General features: G+C 32.0%; 1 protein-coding gene across 1 annotated transcript; it reads left to right on the top strand.

Moving 5' to 3' along the window:
* Window positions 1-19041: 19041 nt before the first annotated feature.
* On the top strand, window positions 19042-19659 carry LOC112499998 (uncharacterized mitochondrial protein AtMg00810-like). The gene is made up of 2 exons (XM_025103254.1): window positions 19042-19500; window positions 19552-19659. Exons 1-2 carry the CDS (start codon window positions 19042-19044, stop codon window positions 19657-19659), a joined length of 567 nt encoding a protein of 188 aa, XP_024959022.1.
* Window positions 19660-20862: the final 1203 nt, after the last annotated feature.

Below are 20862 nucleotides of genomic sequence, written 5' to 3'. Positions count from 1 at the left end.
AAATATGAAAGTTATTAATAAATCTTAATTAAGGTAACATAATAAATGAAATTTTATAAATGGTAATATTTAAATGTTTATTTAAATTAAAATTTTAAAAATTGAATATTGTTATTTGGTTTCTCAGTTTATTAGTTGTAATAATATGAGAATCAAAAATTATTATATTCATTAATCTACGAAATCAGTAACAGATCCAAACAAATATTCATGAACCGGTAAAAATATAATCAGCTTTGAAACAGATTCATATTAGATTTGTTCATGAAAACGTTCATTGAGCAGCTTGTTTTATGAAACTTTTGGGGATGAACTGGTTGCGTAATATAATATTCTTGCATAATCTTATTTTCTTATCAACAATTATTGATGAAATTGTTTCATTTTGTTTTTTTTTCTGGATGATTTTGTTCACTTAATAGTTAACAAAACATATAATGGTAAATGCATTGACTCTATAAAACGTGTTCGTATTGGAAGAAATTGGCTGATATAATGGGTACATGAAGAAAGTGAAACCATTTCATAATTAATAAGAAAATGTTGTGTAATTAGCGAACAGTGAAACAATTTCATTATTACGATGAAACGGATCTATTTACTAATAACATGAAAATGACAAATGTATCATCAAGCATTACGTTGATTAGTGTATTGATGAAACCGTGAAACCATTTCGGTCATACAACTGTGAAACCATTTCGATGAAATGGGTGCATAACAACATAAAAACTATTTCATAATTGTTAAGAACATGTTGTTTAATTAGCAAACAGTGAAACTATTTCATAATTAGATTGAAACGGATACATCTACTCGGAACTTGAAAATGACAAATGTCTCATCTAGCATTACGTTGATTTGTGTATTGATGAAACTGTGAAACCATTTCGTTCATGAAATATAATAGTAAATTTATTATTATTATTATTATTCAAAAAAATTTATTATGTTAAATTAATTATAGTGTGTTTTATTTTTATTGTTGATCAATTTTAATGATGAATGTTATTTTTTTATAATACTTGAACATAAAATTAATACATTATTTTACAAATGATTTTGTTTCATTAATATTACGATATACATGATATGGTTGTCATTAATATTACCACTACAAAAGTTACATTTTGTTCTTTTAGGGATTATAAAATAATTTTTTTTTATTAATTTCCTAATATAACTTAAACTAATCTTAACCATTGATCAAGAAAATGGATGAATGAGATTGGTTTACATGGTTTACACATATGAGGGCGGTTTTCATTTGATCGCTCATCTCTCTCTCTCTCTCTCTCTATATATATATATATATATATATATATATATTTCATTAACCTGGATATCCAACTCGCTATGCGAGCCGACTAATCGTAGGACGAACACCTGCTTTGCAGATAGCCCGGAGTCACCGCATTTGAACCTCCGTGGCCACAAGGGATTTTTTATTCCTCCTTGGATTTGAACCTGACACCTCCAGATACTTTTGATCTTTGGAGTCAAACTCAAACCAATCAGGCACCACCTTTGTGGTTTTTATTTATTTATTTTATATTATTAAAAGTAATTATATTAGTGAAAAAGATAATTATATATAAAGAAAGGAAAAACTTCACAAAAATTGCTACCATGTTTTTTTACCATATACCGTGTATCAATCAATTATAATTGGTATACAAATTGTTATATCACGTACCAACTAATTGTATTTGGTATCAACGTTTTCCGGTTGGTACATGTGTTCCGTACAAACACTGCAAAAGTTGAAGTTACAAATTTATATAAATTGACACATTTAAAAACTAAATCTAGATGCACCAAAAGCATGTGCATTTAAATAACATTTTGATATGTATTGTACCATTATCCATATTTATACATGCATTCGAATAATTTCACAAATTACATTCATCAAGTAGGTGCTGAAGAGTGGTGATGGACCAGATGTGTTTAGATGGTATTGAGTGTTAGTTAGAGACACTGTGATGATCTGAGTGCTAGTTAGAGACACGAGAATGATCTAGTTATTCAGTTAACGTCTTCCGCATTATGATATAGCGATTATTATTGGGTTTTAGTAACACCTGACCTTAACCTAGTCATTTTATGTATGGCTTGGCCTATCAATTTTGTTATGTTAAAGTTAGAATTACTATTCGAGGTAATTCAAGTATTGATTTTATAGAAAAGATTTATCATTCGTTTGATGTATTATTGAAAATTTTAAATTTGTCACTTTTTTCAGATTTTAGGGTGTTACAACACCCCTATAAAAATCCAACCAATTTTTCTATTTTGAATAATTAAAAGCAACTCCAACAGTTGTGCTATAATTTTTTCTAAAACTGAGTATCAAAAGTTAAAATCTTTTAAAAAAATATATCAAACTGCAACAACTACTCTATTTTAGCAATTATAGCATTAGTTGTATTATTAAAATATTTCATGCATTTAATAAAATATTATTTCTCTATCCTAAACACTTAATTTCGATGTCTCCTATTCATGAGAGAAAGTTAAATATTATTATCTTTTAAATATGGAATTTTAGAGGTTTCTACAAATTTGTAGATTTCTATCATATCTTTCTTCTTTTCTCTATTTTATCATATGTTATAGCGTAACTGTTGGAACAAAAGATATACCATGAATATCTAAATTATATATTTTACTATAGTTGTTGAAGATGCTCTAAGTCCTTGAACATTTGTTTTGGATAACTATACAATCATAATTTTTAAAAGCTGATTATCTATATTTTTTTAAAAAATTATTGTTATTCATATTATATGTAATGGTTATTTAAAATTGTAGGAATTATAAAAAGATATTACTAAAAATGATTTAATAAATTCTCAATTAAAAGCATAATACTTAAAAAAATGTATAGCTTATAAAAAATTTGGAAAAAAAATTTATATTAGAATTGTATTTTAAAAGTACAAAACCCCATCAATATACAAATTTTAATGGAGGACTTCATGAAATAAGTGAAGTAATTGAGACTGTATTCAGATTTGGACAAGAAATAATCTTTTTAAGATTACTACAAAATTATTTTGATGAATATTTTGATATAGACATTATATATATATATATATATATATATATATATAGAGAGAGAGAGAGAGAGAGAGAGAGAGAAAGTTTGTTTCAAATGAAACTCATTACATTTGTACAACCAATACAACTCAATAAATTGAGATGTTTATGGAAATGATGAAAGTTCATTTATTATGATTTGAATATTCATGAAAGATAAATAAAGTTCATTAATTGTGATCAATACTTTATATTAGGAAACAATCAAAACTTCTATAAAATTACATATTCATCAAATTAAATGGACGATTGAAATTAGGTTGTACAAATATAAAAAATTGTATAATAACCAACCTATATATATATATATATATATATATATTTCAATTTATAAATCTTTTAATTAGTAAAGTAACTATTGATTTTAGTTTCTTGGAATATATTCTCTCGAAAATAACAACCGAGTGAAGATAACTTCCTTTTTAGACACAAGTTTGTCCAATAATTTTATTATTACTTATTAATATTGTTTTATTTATAGTAAACTACAAATTTAGTCCCACTTTTTGTTAAAAAATAACACTTTTGGTCCTTGTAGTTTTTAAATTACAAAAGGGTCATCAATGGTTTACAAAAACATCCAAATTTGTTTCCTTCCTTTAACGCTGTCAGAAAAGTTCATTAAATGAAAGACATTTTTGTTCTCTTATTGATCTATTTTGTTTACCAATAAAAAACCACAATAATCAAAATTATAAAATCGATTTTCATTGGATAAAAGATAAAAAAAAACTTCAATAAAAGAGCAAAAATTTCTCTCATTTAATAGAACTTTTAACAACGGTTAGAATAAGGGATCAAATTCAGACATTTCAACAAACCACAATGGTTATCTTGTAATTTTAAAATTGTAAGAACAAAAACTGTTATTTTCAACTACCCACAAAGACCAAATATATAGTTTACTCTTTACGTTACGAATAATAACATTTGGAATATTAGAAGAAAACAAAATACCGTCACCAAATATTTTTTTAACTTTTGTTAAATGTCATCACACAAGTTTTGAATCGTCAAAGTTTTATATCATAAGATACTGAGATGATTCACAATAATATTTGACAGTAACTACTAGAATTAAATTTGAAATCATTTATTTTATTAACTGATAAATTATCAATGATCCAACTGTTGAGATTCACTTTGGTTTGATACTCTGAACGATGAATCTTACAAAATCTGGTTGATCTGATACTACTATGCAATTAAAATCAGTATTATTTGAAAATGAATAAAGTTAATTAATAAAATATGTATTCAATAATGTAGACTTGTAGTGTGTTACATATGTTCTCGATAGAGACAAGCATTATATTAAATAATGGTCTAATGGAATCCGTGTTTGACATCATTCTCTTTTATATCATTGATTTTTTTAGTTATAGTGATCAATTTTTGTTCAATTAAATTTATTGTCATGTGTATTTAAAATAAATATTTTTATAGATCAGATATTGGTGCAGGCGAAATATTGTGTGAGAAAGAGAGTTAAGATGAGAAACGTAAGAAGAGATTCTGAACCCTTGATCACCTTTACGTTGCGGCGTTCTCGAAAACTCATTTTACAAATGTGGGAGGAAAGATAAGGAAATGGAAAAAAAATTAAAATCATTTAAGAAATTAATGAAATTACAAAACTATTCAATCTTTCATTTTAAATGATTTAATTTTAAAGGGCATATTAGTAAAATTGACATTTTTCCTTTCCTTTCTTTAGTGTTTGAGGACATAAAAGCTATTTTCTTTTTTTTCCTTTCCTTCCTTTTCGAGAACATAAAAAAAAATTGATTATCTCTCCTTTCTTTTTCATTATATTTCTTTTCCTTTATTTTCTCTTCAAATTCGAGAATACAACGTTAATCTCAAACTCATCTATGAATCGCGCTTGAAACAGGGATTCATCTGGTATCTCATCTCGATACATCTTATCCTAATGTGTATCTAAGGGTGAAGATCTCTTCTTACGATTTTCACCTTAACTTTTTCTTTCTCACCGGAACCCAAGTCTATTGGTGCAACCTACAACAAGAAATGATAGGATCATGTTCGTCAGACTCATATATTTTTTTCTACGTTTTTTGTACAAGTGTTGCTAAATAATCCCCTTTCGGATAAATCATTACGTTGAAATTGTAAAACTGAGAGTTGTATTTTAATGTGTGGGAGAGAATTTATAGGAGGTTCGTTTAGGACATGTTTGGCAACCATATGATAGTTTATAAGAGCATCTACAATGGTGGAACCTCTGGCGTTTGATTCGCAGAATTTTTTTGGATAAAATAAAATCTGTTAAAGGAATTTGACTTTAAAGGAATTGGAATGAAATGTTGTCAGGTTTGACCACCTGTTTGGTTGGCAGACGTTGGAATGGAATCTGTTAAAGAATTGGAATCTGTCTGTTTGGTTCACAGAATGTAGCTTTAAAATTGAGATAAAATATTGATAAATGACCAAAATGCCCTTTTTTGAAAATTTATTTTCTTAAAAAACTAAAATTACTTTAATAAAATAATTATTTAATAAGTAAAACAATATAAAATACACAACCCAAATATAATCATAAGCCAAACGTCTGTTATTAAATCGACGGTGGTCGGTGGTGATTCAAATCGATGGTAGTCGTCGGTGGTTGGCAGTGATATAGATCGATGGTGGTCTGTTGTGGTTCAGGTGACGATGGTCAGATGTAGTTCAGATTGACGATTGATCATATCGGTGATGGTCAATGGTGGTTTAGATCGACGGTGCTTCAGATCGGTAGTAGTTGGCGGTGGTTCAGATCGATGGTGGTCCATGGTGGTTCAGATGGCGGTCGACAATGGTTCAGATTGGTGGTGGTCCATGGTGGTGGTGGTCAGCGGTGGTTCAAATCGGTGGTGGTCCATGGTGGTTCAGATGGCGGTCGACAATGGTTCAGATTGGTGGTGGTCCATGGTGGTGGTGGTCAGCGGTGGTTCAAATCGGTGGTGGTCCATGGTGGTTCAGATGGCGGTTATCAGCAGTGGTTTAGATCGACGGTGAATCAAATCAATGGTGGCTCAGATCGGCGGTTGTTCAAAGCGGTGGTAGTCGGTAGTGGTGGTTGACGGTGGTTCAGATCGGGGGTAATCGGTGGTGGTGGTGGGCGGTGGGTCAGATCGATGGTGGTGGTCGGCGATGGTTTAAGTCGGTGGTAATTGGTGGTGGTGATCGACGGTGGTTCAGATCAGTGGTGGTGGTCGGCGGTCGTTCAAATCGATGGTAGTCAGTGGTGGTGGTCGAAGGTGGTTCAGATCGGTGGTAGGCAGTGATTCAGATCGGTGGTAGTCGGCGGTGGTTCAGATCAATAGTGGTCGAGAGGTGGTCAACGATGGTCATATTGAGTTTTATGAGATTAGAGTATATTAGGTTAAGAGCATATTTGGTACAATGAAGATAAAGATTTCATTCCATCAAAATACCATGTAGTTGCAAATGAATGTTAAATTCCTTTACTTGTAGAATTTGTAGGATTTTGAAGATTTATTTCGTGAAAAAAAAAATGAACCAAACGAGGGAATGAAATTTGGTCAATGGAATTCAACATTCCAATTCATCGGATTCCTCCAGAATCTGCGAACCAAACGCCACCTAAGAACTTTACTTGTGATTTTTTTTTCCGTCACATGATTGTCACCTCAATAAAACTCCACAACGGAGGTTCTTATAAAAACCTTACTTTTAATATTTTAATTTATAAAATGTCAGTTTATTTATAGATTCATATATAAATTTAATATATATATATATATATATATATATATTATACAATTATAAGAAGAATTAAATATAATTTATTAATTTTCATTTTTCTATATTAGTTTTTATTTTATTATTTATATATTTTGTTAACATATTTGAAAAACAATTGAAACATAAACATAAATTTATACTACAATTAAAAAAATGCAAAATTACACAAATATTAATCTTTATAAAAAGTAATATTAAATAATTAATAATAATATAGATCACTTGTAATCTCGATTCGACCAAATATGGTCAACAAAGTCGGAGTGAAGTTGATGATAAACTTCATTTGAGCTTATCTCAGAATTTCGTTGAAGATGTTTTTTAGAATTCAAGGATAGAACCTTGAAGTATTTGTCTTAAATTATCTACCTTTTCAACAAAATAATATAATGAAATAATTAAAAATTAAACTTACTAAAATAAAAACTTATATAAAAATTTACAAGAAACAGAAAATATAACAAAATTTTAAAAAAACATTTCACAATATTAATTTATATTTTTTTTATCAATTTTAACTTATACGTTTTATAAATATAATAAATGAAAATAAAATGGTTAAGAATAATAAATAAAATAATAACAAAAAATAAATATACGTAAGAACCCGGGTTCTTGTTCAAGCACCTAGGTTTTAATAAGAACCCATAAAGTCGTGATTGGACAAGAACCTCTGTCCCACAGTGGAGGTTCTTGTAAAAACCCCAGACAAACCTCCATTATGGATGCTCAACATCTCCAACAGGTAAGAATGGTGATTTGCCCCGACCTGGTAGGGAACCCGGCTCACCCCACCCAGACGGGGATTCCCTGCTAAAACGGGTCCCGGGGTCGGGGATCCCCGATAGACTCAAACGGGGGTTGGAACCGTGGCTGGGTATTATACCTCTCAACCCACTCCGTACCTTGGTATACTAATATTTATTTAATAAGTATTTGGGCTTTGGAAAAAATATGGAGAATCGAAAGGATTTGATCAAATGATTGCATACGATGAGGATGTTGATTGTTGAGTCACTAAACTTTGTGACTATAATGTGTTGCTCAGAAAAACATGTTTTTTTATGTATCTTGTTAAGTTTGCATGTGTGTTTAATGTTTGGAAAAAACATGTTTTCGTATATTATTGTTATTTTATGTTTCTTTAAATTTTATTCTCCAATTAAAATTGTCAAATGGACAGATTGGCAGAAACAGGAACAGCCGAACAGGGGAGAAAAAAACAAAAAAAAGTAATCAAAAACCGGGTTTGGAGCGGTCTTGAGTCGGGGGCCGAGGTTTGACTGGAGATTTGACCAAAGACGAGATGTTAATTCCCGTACCTGCCAGGGACCGGGTCTGAGGATTATAAAACTCGCCCCATCTCCACCCCCATTGCCATGCCTACCAACAAATATGCCACATTTTCTATATCTTCTTCCAAATTTGGAAATTTCTACGTTCTCTCTCCCATTTTTCTATATTTTAGAGGAAAATTTAGCACATCTGTTGGGCAAACTTATTACAAATGTCCAGAATTTTTAAAATAATATAGTTGTTCAAGATACTCTAATTTAACTTATTTTTTTTGCGTTTATGGGAAAAGCTGTATTTGGTAAGCCAGAAGCAAACGTATAAAGTTATCCTCTTCCAAAATATACTTCAAGTAACGTTCCAACAACCTTGAGTGAATTTTTTTTCTTCCAATTATGCCCCTTATTTTTACATAAATGACTAAATCCTTAGCATTTTAGATCATATTACATTGTCATCTAACTTATCAGTTAGTTTTATTAAATGTAAATAATTTATCAGTTCATGTCTAGTTTATCAGTTTGTTTCTAAAAGCAGTTTACTTTAGACTTACCTTTATTTATTAAATGATTGAAAAATAAATTTATTTATATTTATTGTGAACGTTACAAAATTATATATAGTGCATTAGTTGTAGATTTTTTGTTGGCATTTTTGGATTTTAGCCAAAGGACAAATTTCTATCTGGTGTTTAGATGGTATTGGTATCTTTAATTAAATTAGTTCATGGTGCTATGTACAACAACATTATTTGGCCTTTTTCAAAAAGATAATTCTCTAAATAATTGAATTATGTCTAAACTAAAAGGATAACGAGCCGTTGACCTAAACACTTATTCGGTAAGCGTTTACCGGTAAAATTCAACTATATCGTTTATTTATCGGGTAAGATTTTAGTCTACCAAAACGACATCGTATGTAACAATTTACCCGGTAAGCGCTAACCATGGTAAGAGTCGTTGCCATCACTTATCGGGTAAGACTCTCGGTCCTTGCCTTCGCTCTTACTAGGTAAAATTCTTGGTCCTTGCCATATTCATCCGATATGGGAATGTGACTTGTTAAGCGCTTACCAGAGTAAGCATTTGATAGACGGTCCCTTTAAGTATTGATCATTTCATCCATGTTTGTAAGGAATGAATGACACATTCTTTTATGCTAGATCATTCCTTATATTGAGATAGAGCTATTGCCTATTGGTATTAACATATATTTGCCAGTGAATTCAACTTTTTATGTTGGTAACACTTAAGATTCATAACATTTAAAGGGTGATGTTAAAAGAATCTAAGTGGCCGTTTACAAAACATTTATCTGGGTAAGTGCTTACCAAGTAACATTATCTCACCGCATGAATATGATAAAGATCAAGAATCTTACCCGGTAAGAGCGAGACAAGGACCAAGAGTCTTATCCGGTAAGTGAGGGCGAAAACTCTTACCACGGTAAGCGCTTACCAGGTAAACTGTTGCATACGATGTCGTTTTGGTGAACTAAAATCTTACCCGGTAAGTAAATAATAGTGTTAAATTTTACCCGTAAACACTTACCGGGTAAGTGTATGGTAAACGACCCCTAAGTACAAATATAAAATTAGAAATGGCTAAACATGTTGAATATGAAACATGTCCACAATGTTGATCATTTGAGGGGAGAATACGGTTAGGGAACGATGGACGATCAAATGGTATAAAATGGTTTGCCATTTCATTTGTGACACGAAAATGTTGACCCACAAATTAATAAACTTAGAACTTTCGTATGAATACACTGTTAGGAGTTATCAATCCAAAACAGAAAGATGCATATAAACTGAAATAATTTGCAGGATAAACAAATGATTCTTATTCAAAAAACGTAAACTAGTAATACAAATCTATGTAATTAACATCTATAAGGATAGAATCGAAGAAACATACTCGGAATTGTAAATTCTTCGTGATATTGATCCCGATTGAGGTCTGCACAATTGCAATGTCCTAAGACAAAATTTGCCGGTGTGATTGTCGTTCGTCTAGAGGATACAACAATTGAAATTCAAGTTTGCACTTGAATCTTGCGAAATTAATCTATGTTTAATGATGGATGTTCTATGAGAAATAGGGAGAAACCAAAGCAGTTTTTCGTATTCTGTATGCAGTGACCGAGAGGAGGAAAAAAAATGCATAAGAGGAGAAGGAACAACTGCCGTTCGAGTCAGGTCATACCAGCTCGAGAGACCCCAAGGCCCATCTTTTGACCTTAAATATGTATCAAGGAGAGTCCACGAACAAACACCACACACCAAAGCCCAAGCTTTTAATTAATTCATTTTAAGTTCAATGGTTGGTGTATATTAAGTGGATGAGGTTTCCTTGGCTCTCCTATGTGTTACAAGGTTTCTCCCTATTAAGCCAAGTTCCAACATACCCGACCATCACAGTATCATACTTATAATCTTGATTATTTATTAAACTATAAATACTCTCAGCTTACACAATGAGTAAAACTGTCTTCATCTCTTGAATCATGTAACTTGTATGACTTTTGATCACCACCTCATTAATTTATGCATTGTTGTGAGTTTACGCAACCTTAAGATTCACACAAATAGATTTCAACGTAAGTATACGTTTTGATCTATTTTCGTTTCTCAACAAGTAATAGCGGTAAAAGTATCAAATGTCAATCCATAAGGAGGGCTTGTAAAAGTCTTTCAAAAGTCCAATTTTAGATGGCGAATTCACGAAATTTATTTTTTGTGTGTGAGTTATCAACTAAGAAATCAGTCGTAAAAGAATAAGCAAATGGTGCAAAAGTTTGTTAAGACAAAAACAAATGATCCAGTTAAAAAATGTTATAGCACCACTAGACAATCCTACAGTACCACAAAATAGTGTTATAGTATTGTCACAATTTCCAACTATCAGTGTAGACGGTATCCCAAGATTTCATACATGCTCTTTGCTATCGATACAATATCATTTATGTTAAATGTCTTGAATCCTAGAATGACACATTATTACCATCCTACATCATAGGAATATAGCACTTGTCATGTACCAAAACTTTTCATAACATTCTCATATCAAAACAAGTTTTCACATTTAGCGTAGCTCTAAAAGCTAACACATTATCATACACATAATTAAGATATGTTTGGCAAACTAGCTAATGGTTGATTAGCTAGTTAATAAAGAAATCATATTTGACAAAATTTGGCTGATAAACATGTAAAATGACCAAAACAGACATATCGAAAATTTGTCGATTACAATATTTTATAATATAATTAAAACAAATATTTAACAATATAATATATTAATACGAACAAAACAGTAAAAAAAATTAAAAATAATATAATATGAATTAAAAGAATTTTAAATTGATTATATATATATATATATATGTGTGTGTGTGTATGTATATATATTATAAATTCTGTTTTTGTTAAAATACAAATTTAAAAAAAAAAATCTATATTAATTTATGATTTTTAATAACAATTACATATCATATGAATAAAAATAAATTTGGTCAATCCCACATATCCTAATTTATTAGTAATTAAATTATATATTTTATTAAAATCATTTTAACATAATTTTATTATCTATTAAATAAAATAAATATAACTTTAATTTTTATGTAAATTACACAAATATTATTAACATTATTATATTCTTTGATAACAAAATATAACTAAATAATACCAAAAAGAAATAATAATACAAAATAATGATATGATTAATAATAATTCTACATAATTAATAATCAATTTTAATGCATAATTAAAACTAATTAATATTTTTCAACTAACATTGATTACTGTTTATTAATATTTATTACTATTAGTAATTATTTATTTCTACTTTAGTTAATAATAATAAACATTTGCCGTTCCAATTTTTTTTTTAATAAATAATAATTAATATTAATTAGGCTTATAATTGAAAAAAGTGATAAAAAAAACTCTTCATAAGCTACTCCAACTACGTTTCAATAAGATAGCTTATAAGATAACTTATGTCCATTCAAACATGTATCCAAAAAATAAGCAAACTTATAAACTAGTTTATTTTTGCCAATCAATATCTTAGTTGTCAATTAATTATATGTATTTTTCAATGAAACGTTAATAGCCTGAATGAATAGTTATATGAGAATGTTATATTTAAGACACCTCGCTAATTTCACATCTGTTTCATTTTCAACTTTCCTAACACCCTAATTTAACGCAATTAACCCATCATCGTTCGGATTCTTCTTATAAAAGATACAAGGACTCAAATGTAAATGAAGGAAATGGAAAGTACTAAAAGTAGCCAAAGGGACTTTGACATAGCGGTATCGTAGCCCTTGACCTTCTAGGAGGTCAGGAGTTCAAACCTCACCATAGTTGAGGAGGGTGTGTGAGTTTATTTGTTACATTTGTTGTATATAAATATTATATACTTAAAAAAAATACTAAAAGTAAATTGTGTAAATTAAAGACGTGAAAGGAAACTTAGCATGCAAGGAACCAAGTACTACAGGAATATAACGGACCGAAAGTAAATTTCTCGAAAACGTAAATGATGAAATTAGATGCTAGAAATTAAAGTGCAAGAATGTAATGCTAGAAATATAAAGCTGAAAACAATAAAAGAAAGTAAAGATGAAGAACAATGTTGTAGGACTAAAAAGTTACTTGCATGGAAAGTTTTTTTTTTTTAACTTGTATATCTAATCCGCTATGCAAGCACCCTAATCACATGGCGACCACATGCTTTGCAGATAGCTCAGAGTTACCGCATTTAAACCCATGGGGGACCTAGTTAGGTGCCATGGGTGGCACGTGCCACCGTATCGTTTCTCCGCTGAAGGGTAAAAAATTTAGGTTTCGTGAATGGTGCAACAGTATTAATTTGTTGTGTGCCACTGTATGTATTTTGAAACTACAATGAGAACAACTTTTATTTGGTAAAGTTGGTTTGCAAGGCTTTTAATTCACCCCACACCCAAGTCCGAATCATGTTAGTGTCATTTCTTTAGTCAAACGATGTCATCGTTTGAAAAAAAAAATCCGTATATTTGTTTCTTATAGTCAAACAGTGCTACTGTTTGAAAAAAATTATATATATTTGTTTCTTATAGTCAAACGGTGTCACGGTTTGAAAAAAATTTCCTATATTTTTTTCTTATGGTCAAATGGTGCCACCGTTTTAAAAAAATTCTGGGTCTGTCCCTGTTTGAACCTCCGTGGCCACAAAATGACTTTTATTTCTCCTTAAATTTGAACCTGAATATTTTACCATCTCTACTTGACAAATATTCTAACACCCTATTGAGAGTGTTCGATATTGGTAACTGAATGTCAAACAAACTTTTATCGTACAAAGGCTTGCATATCTTTTGGGTTAATAGTTGGATTCTCTTTTTACACTCACATATTACTAAGTGCGATATATAAATACGGATAAGATATGAGTAGGATAAAGATTATTCTATTATCTAATCTATTTGAATAACGGATAATTATTCATATTTTATTCTATTCTTAGCTATTAAAGTAGCGGGTGACGAAATGGGTAATTGATAAATGGTAAAACAAAATTTTATTTTAAACTCTAAATAATATTGTTAAATCTCAAACATATATGTAAAACATAAGTTCATGAATATAATAATTATCATATGTCTAACTTGTTATAGTAAACATTTTAATATTACTCTAAATATAATCATAGTATAATGTTTTAAAAACAATATAAATATTGTAGAACAACAATTTCCATTGTATTTATTTTTTCGACATTTTCTTGTTTCTCATTTAATCATCTTTTACTCGATAAATATAAAAAGTAAATTAAATTACACATTAATATATATATATATATATATATACTTGGGATCATGTGAGACCAAGGGTTTTTCGTGAGACCCGTAAGACCAATTCTCAACCCTTGGATTAGATCTACAATCTGAACATTCATAATCACAAAATTACCACAAGACTTTTCAATAATCACAAAATTGTCACGAGACTTTCAATAATCACAAAATTGCTATAGTGCAACTTTAGACCATTAGATTATTAGCTTATAAAGTTGATCAATGAACATAAATTGGTCTTACGGGTCTCACGAAAAACCCATGATTTCACGTGAACCCAACCCTATATATATATATATATATATATATATATATATATATAGTATTATAAAAATAGTATGAAGTAATATCTAACTTAATATATTCATGTATATATAGATATAGGGGTGAGTTTCAGTGAGAAGAAGAGTTAAGGTGAGAAACATAATAATGGATCCCCACCCTTGTATGCATATTATGATGAGATGTTCCAAGATGAGATGCAGTGGATCAATCCTTGTATTAAGCGCGATTCATGTGCGAGTTTGAAATTAAAGGTGATCAAGGGTCTAAATCATTTCTTACGCTTTTCACTTTAACTCTATTTCTCACACGATCCTTCGCTTATATAGGATCGTGTGAGAAGTAAAGTTAAAGTGAGAAACATAAGAAGAAATTTGGACATTTAATCACCTTTAATCTCAAAATCACACATGAATCGCGCTTGATACAAGGATTGATCCAGTGCATCTCATCCTAATGTGCATTCAAGGTGGAGATTCCTTCTTACGCTTCTTACCTTAACTCTCATTCTCATAGGAACCCAACCCACCCACACACACACACACACACACACACATATATATATATATATATATATATAGGACGGTAATCAAATGAGAATCATAAACAAGTTGCGAACCATGTAAATCGATCTAAACATACATTACTTTTAATTTATAGACATAAAATATATTAGCATTTTTGAAATAACTTAGAAATTTAAAGTTTATTATGGATTAAATTTGAAATTAGAAGGGCATTCTTGGGCTTTAAATCCAATCAACAAGGCTTCATTGGCCCGCCTCCATCTTCATCATCCAGATCTAGTAGCATCCATCATCTCTTTCTTCATCATCCGATGTCGTCCTCTGTCTAACACAGTAATATTCATTGCCTTTCGGTTGAAATCTTTCTACGTTATTAACAACTGATACATATAACAAATCACATGACGACGATGACGACCCACGCTCCACTTCAATTGTAAAGCTTCCTGGAACCCTTCTTCCGGCTCTGTGATTTCTCGATTCTTCAAACGATGGAGATTTCTTAATTCTCCACCAACTCAAGGCGATGTTGACTTCCTTCCTGAGCTTCAGGTATTATGTGTGTTAGGCGTAATATACGAGATTATAATTGAATTATTCCATTTGTAGCCAATCAGAGTGATGCAGTTTATTGCATTAGTTGCTGATTTTTAAATTTGCTGATACTTGAATCTAGAAATCTTAATTTCAATATTAGTTTGTCTTTGATTGATGTTGCTTACGTTTCGGACTCTTGATTTGTTGTTAGAATGTGTTTCTATGTGTTTGTAATTATTGATTAATACTTGGTGTGTAATTTGGTAGACATTTTTTTGAAGACGTCCATGGTGATAAGGATCTTTTTAGTTGTTGCTTATTGTTTGAATAAGTCAAATTTGTGCTGGTCTTTAGGAACTAGCCATTTTTCAGTCCACAATTGTTTATCGTCGGCTATTTTTATGCTTTCTGTTATGTCATGTAAACTCTATTTAAGAGGCCTTAGTTGTGTTGAATAAAGCAATGGGAAAAACCATTTTTGGTTCATAGCTTACTTGTTTCACTTCTGTCTTTATCATTTGGTATCAGAGCTATACAGGGTCCTTGATAGAATGGTCAAACAACAACTTCTTGTGAGTGATTCATTTGCAAGGCAAGATGAGTGACGACAAATCCCTCACCAAAATTCCAAACCTTTGATGGTCACTATGACCACTGGAGTGAGCTTATGGAAAACTTGTTGAGAGCCAAGGGACTTTGGAGTTTGATCGCTGAAGGATTTCAAGAACCACCACCGGGAAAAGAATCGAGTGCAGCTTAGAAAAGGCTGATTGAGGAGAAAAGAACACTTGATTATCAGGTAAAGCATTACCTGTTCCAAGCAATCAATCGTAATGTGTTTGAGCAGATTTTGGATCGCCGAATGGCAAAGATTGTGTGGGGTTCAATGAAGCGCAAATTTGGCGGTATTGAGAGTGTGAAAAGGTCTCTTCTGAATACGCTTAGGAGAGAGTTCGAAATACTAGTGATGAAAAACAATGAAACCATCTCGAAGTATTTCACTAGGGTGATGGCGATGTCGAATAAAATGAGAAGTAACGGAGAGGAGATGCTAGATTCCAAGATTGTGCAGAAAATCTTGCGGACCCTAACAGAGAAATTTACGTATGTGGTTGTTTCAATTGAAGAATCGAAAGACACAACCAAGATGACTGTCGATGAATTCCAAAGTTCGTTGATGGTCCATGAGCAGAAATTTCATAGGGCATATGAAGAAGGAAAGGATCATGTTTTGAAGGTGGAGGAAAAGTTTGGAACCAGAGGAAGAGGCTGAGGAAAGGAAAGAGCGTACTTCAACAAAGCAGATGTGGAGTGCTAATAATGTCACGGTCGTGGGCATTTTAAATATGAATGTCCAGCATGGAGCAACTAGGCAAATTATGCGAAACTTGATGAAGAAGATGACGTTTTGCTAATGGCATTTATAGAAGATCATGAGTCAAGGTAGAAGGATGCTTGGTTTATTGATTCCCGCTGCTCTAACCACATGTGTGGTGATAAAGGTATGTTCACTAATCTGGTAATCGAGTTTAAGCATTCGGTCAAATGTGGGAATGATAGTAGAATGAATGTAGTTGGAAAAGACATTGTAAGCTTGGTGTTTAATAGTCAAAATTTTGTGGTGAGTGATGTATACTATGTTCCTGAACTCAACATCCTGTTAAGTGTTGGTCAGTTGCAAGAGAAAGGAATTTCTGTACATATGCAGAATAAAGCCTGCAACATATATCATCCATAAAAAGGTTTGATTGCTTGTGCTAAATTGAACATGAACCGGATGTTTGTTTTTGTTGAATGAAAAGATGACTAACCCAATTCAACAGGTTGAAACGTGTCTCCACAGTAGTGTTATAGATCCCACATCTCTTTGGCATCATAGATATGGATATTTGAGCTACAAGGGGTTGAGAACTCTAACAACCAAAAGGATGGTGAGAGGTCTTCCACCACTTGAAGTCCCTAAAGTTACCTGCACGGATTGTCTTAGAGGCAAACAACACTGCAATATTGTTCCAAAAAGTAGTGAATGGAGAGCAAAGAAGCTGTGGGAACTCATCCATGCGGATATTTGTGGTTCGATCGATCCTGCATCTAATAGTGGGAAAAGGTATATTATTTGTCTCATTGATGATTTTAGTCGAAAGAGTTGGGCATACTTGTTAGTTGCAAAGTCCGAAGCTTTAGAGTGTTTCAAGAAGTTCAAGCAAATGGTGGAAAAGGTGACAAGAGAGTTGATCAAATGCTTGAGGACAGATCGATGAGGAGAATTCACATCCCTGGACTTCAAGACTTTCTGTGAGAAAAATGCCATCAAGCGTCAACTTATCACTGCATATACCCCTCACTAAAACGGGGTTGCGGAAAGAAAGAACAGAATCGTGATGAACATGGTGCGTTGTATGATGGTTGCAATAAAGATGCCAAAGACATTTTGGACATAAGCTGTTATGTGGGTTGTCTATCTACTAAATCGATGCCCCACACTTGCTGTAATGAATAAGACTCCGCAAGAAGCATGGTCGGGAGTAAAGCCTTCTGTTGCTCACTTCAGAATATAGGGAAGCGTGGCTCACGTTCATATTCTAGATGCTAAACGAGGCAATTTAGATGACAAAAGCTTTCTGTGTGTATTATTGGGGGTTAGTGATGAGTCTGAGGGATATAGATTATTTAATCCCAAGACAAAGAAAATAGTGGTAAGTAAGGATGTTGTATTTGATGAACAACATTCTTGGGATTGGAGTTTAGATTATGAAGAACAAATAAAGAAAGATTTAATATGGAAAGATAATGATATGGAGTGTGTAGAAAACAATGATAAACATAATGAGGATAGTGATATGGAGTTTGTAGAAAACAATGACGACAAATCTCAAATTAATAATGAGGGTAATGGTGAAGCTGGGAATGGTGAGAGCAGCCCACAAGCTCCTGGAACACAAGGGAGACAAAGGAGGCAGCCAACTTGGATGAGGGATTTTATTAGTGGAGAAGGAATGAGTGACAAGGAAGCAGAGGCTTACATGATACATGATGTTATCCATGATGATCCAACCTCATTTGAAGAGGCCGTACAACATGAAAAATGGAGGAAGGTGATGGATAGTGAAATAAGTTCAATCGAAAAAAATCAGACTTGGGAGCTCATAGATCTGCCTATTAATGCAAGAACAATCGGTGTGAAGTGGATCTACAAAACAAAGCTGAACGAACTTGGTGAAGTTGACAAATACAAGGCCCGGTTAGTCGCCAAGGGATACTCGCAACAACAGGGAATCGATTTTACAGAAGTGTTTGCCCTTGTTGCTCGCATGGATAGAGTAAGGATGATAGTGGCACTTGCAGCATTCAAAGGATGGAACATCTTTCAAATGGACGTTAAATCTGCATTTCTCCATGGAGAATTAGATGAAGATGTATATGTCGAGCAACCAATGGGGTATGTGAAGAAAGGGAAAGAACACAAGATCTACAAGTTGAATAAAGCACTGTACAGGTTAAGACAAGCACCGAGGCTTGGTTCAGCTGCATAGAAGCACATTTCATATGGAAAGATTTTCAAAGATGCCCAAATGAACAAACCTTGTTCATTAAGAAGCGCGTGGGAAGTAAAATATTGGTTGTTAGTATTTACATTGACGATTTAATCTATACATGCAATGATAAGGGAATGATGATGGCGTTCAAGAGTTCCATGATGCAAGCCTTTGACATGACAGACTTGGGGAAGATGAGATTCTTTCTTGGGGTAGAAGTGTTGCAAAATCCAGGAGAAATCTTTATTTGTCAAAGAAAGTATGCCACTAATGTACTAAAGAAATTTGCAATGTTGGAAAGCAAACCTGTGAAAAATCCTATCGTTCCAGGTTCAAAAATCAACAAAGATGTTGGTGGGATAGAAATAGACGATACTCACTACAAACAAATTGTCGGAAGTTTAATGTACCTCTCCGCCACTAGACCAGACATCATGTATAACATAAGTTTAATTAGCAGATATATGTCAAAGCCTACTGAGTTGCATTTACAAGCCGCAAAACGAATATTGAGGTACTTAAGAGGAACTGTGGGTTATGGAATCCTCTATAAGCAGGGAGGGGATGATGAGTTAATAGCCTTCACAGACTCAGATTATGTAAGAGATGAAGATGATTCCAGGAGTACTTCTGTATATGTTTTTATATAGAGTTCTGGAGCTGTCTCATGGATGTCCAAGAAGCAACCAATTGTCAGTCTTTCTACTACTGAAGCAGAGTTCATAGTTGTTGCTGCAAGTGCCTGTCAAGCTGTGTGAATGAGACAAGTGTTGAAAATTTTGGGCCATGTTCAAGAGGCTAGTACTACTATCATGTGTGATAATACTTCTACAATTGAATTATCCAAAAATCCAATGCTACATGGGAGGTGCAAACATATCTGGGTACGTTTTCACTTTCTGAGAGAGCTAGCAAAAGACAAGGAAATCAACTTAGTGTATTGTAAAACCCATGAGCAGATTGCAGACTTGATGACTAAAGCCTTGAAGTTGGAAGCTTTTCAGAAGCTAAGAAAGAAGATGGGAATGGTTGACATCAGTGATGTAAACTAACTGCACTCTGCAGTAAGTTTAAGGGAGGGTATGATAAGGATCTTTTTAATTGTTGCTTATTGTTTGAATAAGTCAAATTTGTGTTGGTCTTTAGGAACTAGCCGTTTTTCAGTTCACAGTTGTTTATCGTGGGCTATTTTTATGCTTTATGTTATGTCTTGTAAACTCTATTTAAGAGGCCTTAGTTATGTTGAATAAAGCAATGGGAAAAACCATTTTTTTGGTTCACAACTTACTTGTTTCACTTATGTCTTTATCACATGGCATAGATGATAGGTTCTGATGTTTGTTTATAAGACATAGTCGCATATAATGATTTAGATCACAGTTTAGGTAAAAATGAATTGTGAATTTGTTTGTGAAGAATCTCGATTTGATGGTGACAGATGTGATATATAGAAACATTATCTTCATTTAATAAGGTGAAACCACACATAAACAAAAATTATCTTTGATTTATATGGTGAAATAGCGCGCGCACACACACATATATATATATATATAGAGAGAGAGAGAGAGAGAGAGAGAGAGGAAACCACGGTATTTGTACAAACCGTACAAATCTCATTCAACCGATCATAATTTTTCATTTTGTTCATTTTTTTGTAATTACGAGAGGTTGATTAATCATTTTTATTGTGGAAGATGTTAATCATGGATATAATCATCTTCATTATTTTAATTTTTAGAAAAATACATGAAACAATTTCATTAAGTATTATATGAAACAATTTCATAACCATATATGAAACAACTTCATCAAAAAAAGTATTATATGAAACAATTTCACATGATTAAACAATTTCATGAAAAAATTTCATAAGATTAAACAATGAAATCGACGAATGAGGGTAGTTTGCACGGTTTGTTGGTTTGCATTTGATCGCTCTTCTATATATATATATATAT

The sequence above is a fragment of the Cynara cardunculus genome (genome assembly GCF_001531365.2).
Source record: "Cynara cardunculus var. scolymus isolate 2C chromosome LG 17, CcrdV1, whole genome shotgun sequence".
Lineage (NCBI taxonomy): Eukaryota > Viridiplantae > Streptophyta > Magnoliopsida > Asterales > Asteraceae > Cynara > Cynara cardunculus.
This window is presented reverse-complemented; position numbering and strand designations above follow the sequence as displayed.

Bases quoted from the DNA above. Each gene is read 5' to 3' on its own strand.
- LOC112499998 (XM_025103254.1), top strand. From the start codon at position 19,042: ATGGCGTTCAAGAGTTCCATGATGCAAGCCTTTGACATGACAGACTTG. The intron at 19,501-19,551 runs GTAAGAGATGAA...GTTTTTATATAG, and splicing joins CCTTCACAGACTCAGATTAT to AGTTCTGGAGCTGTCTCATG.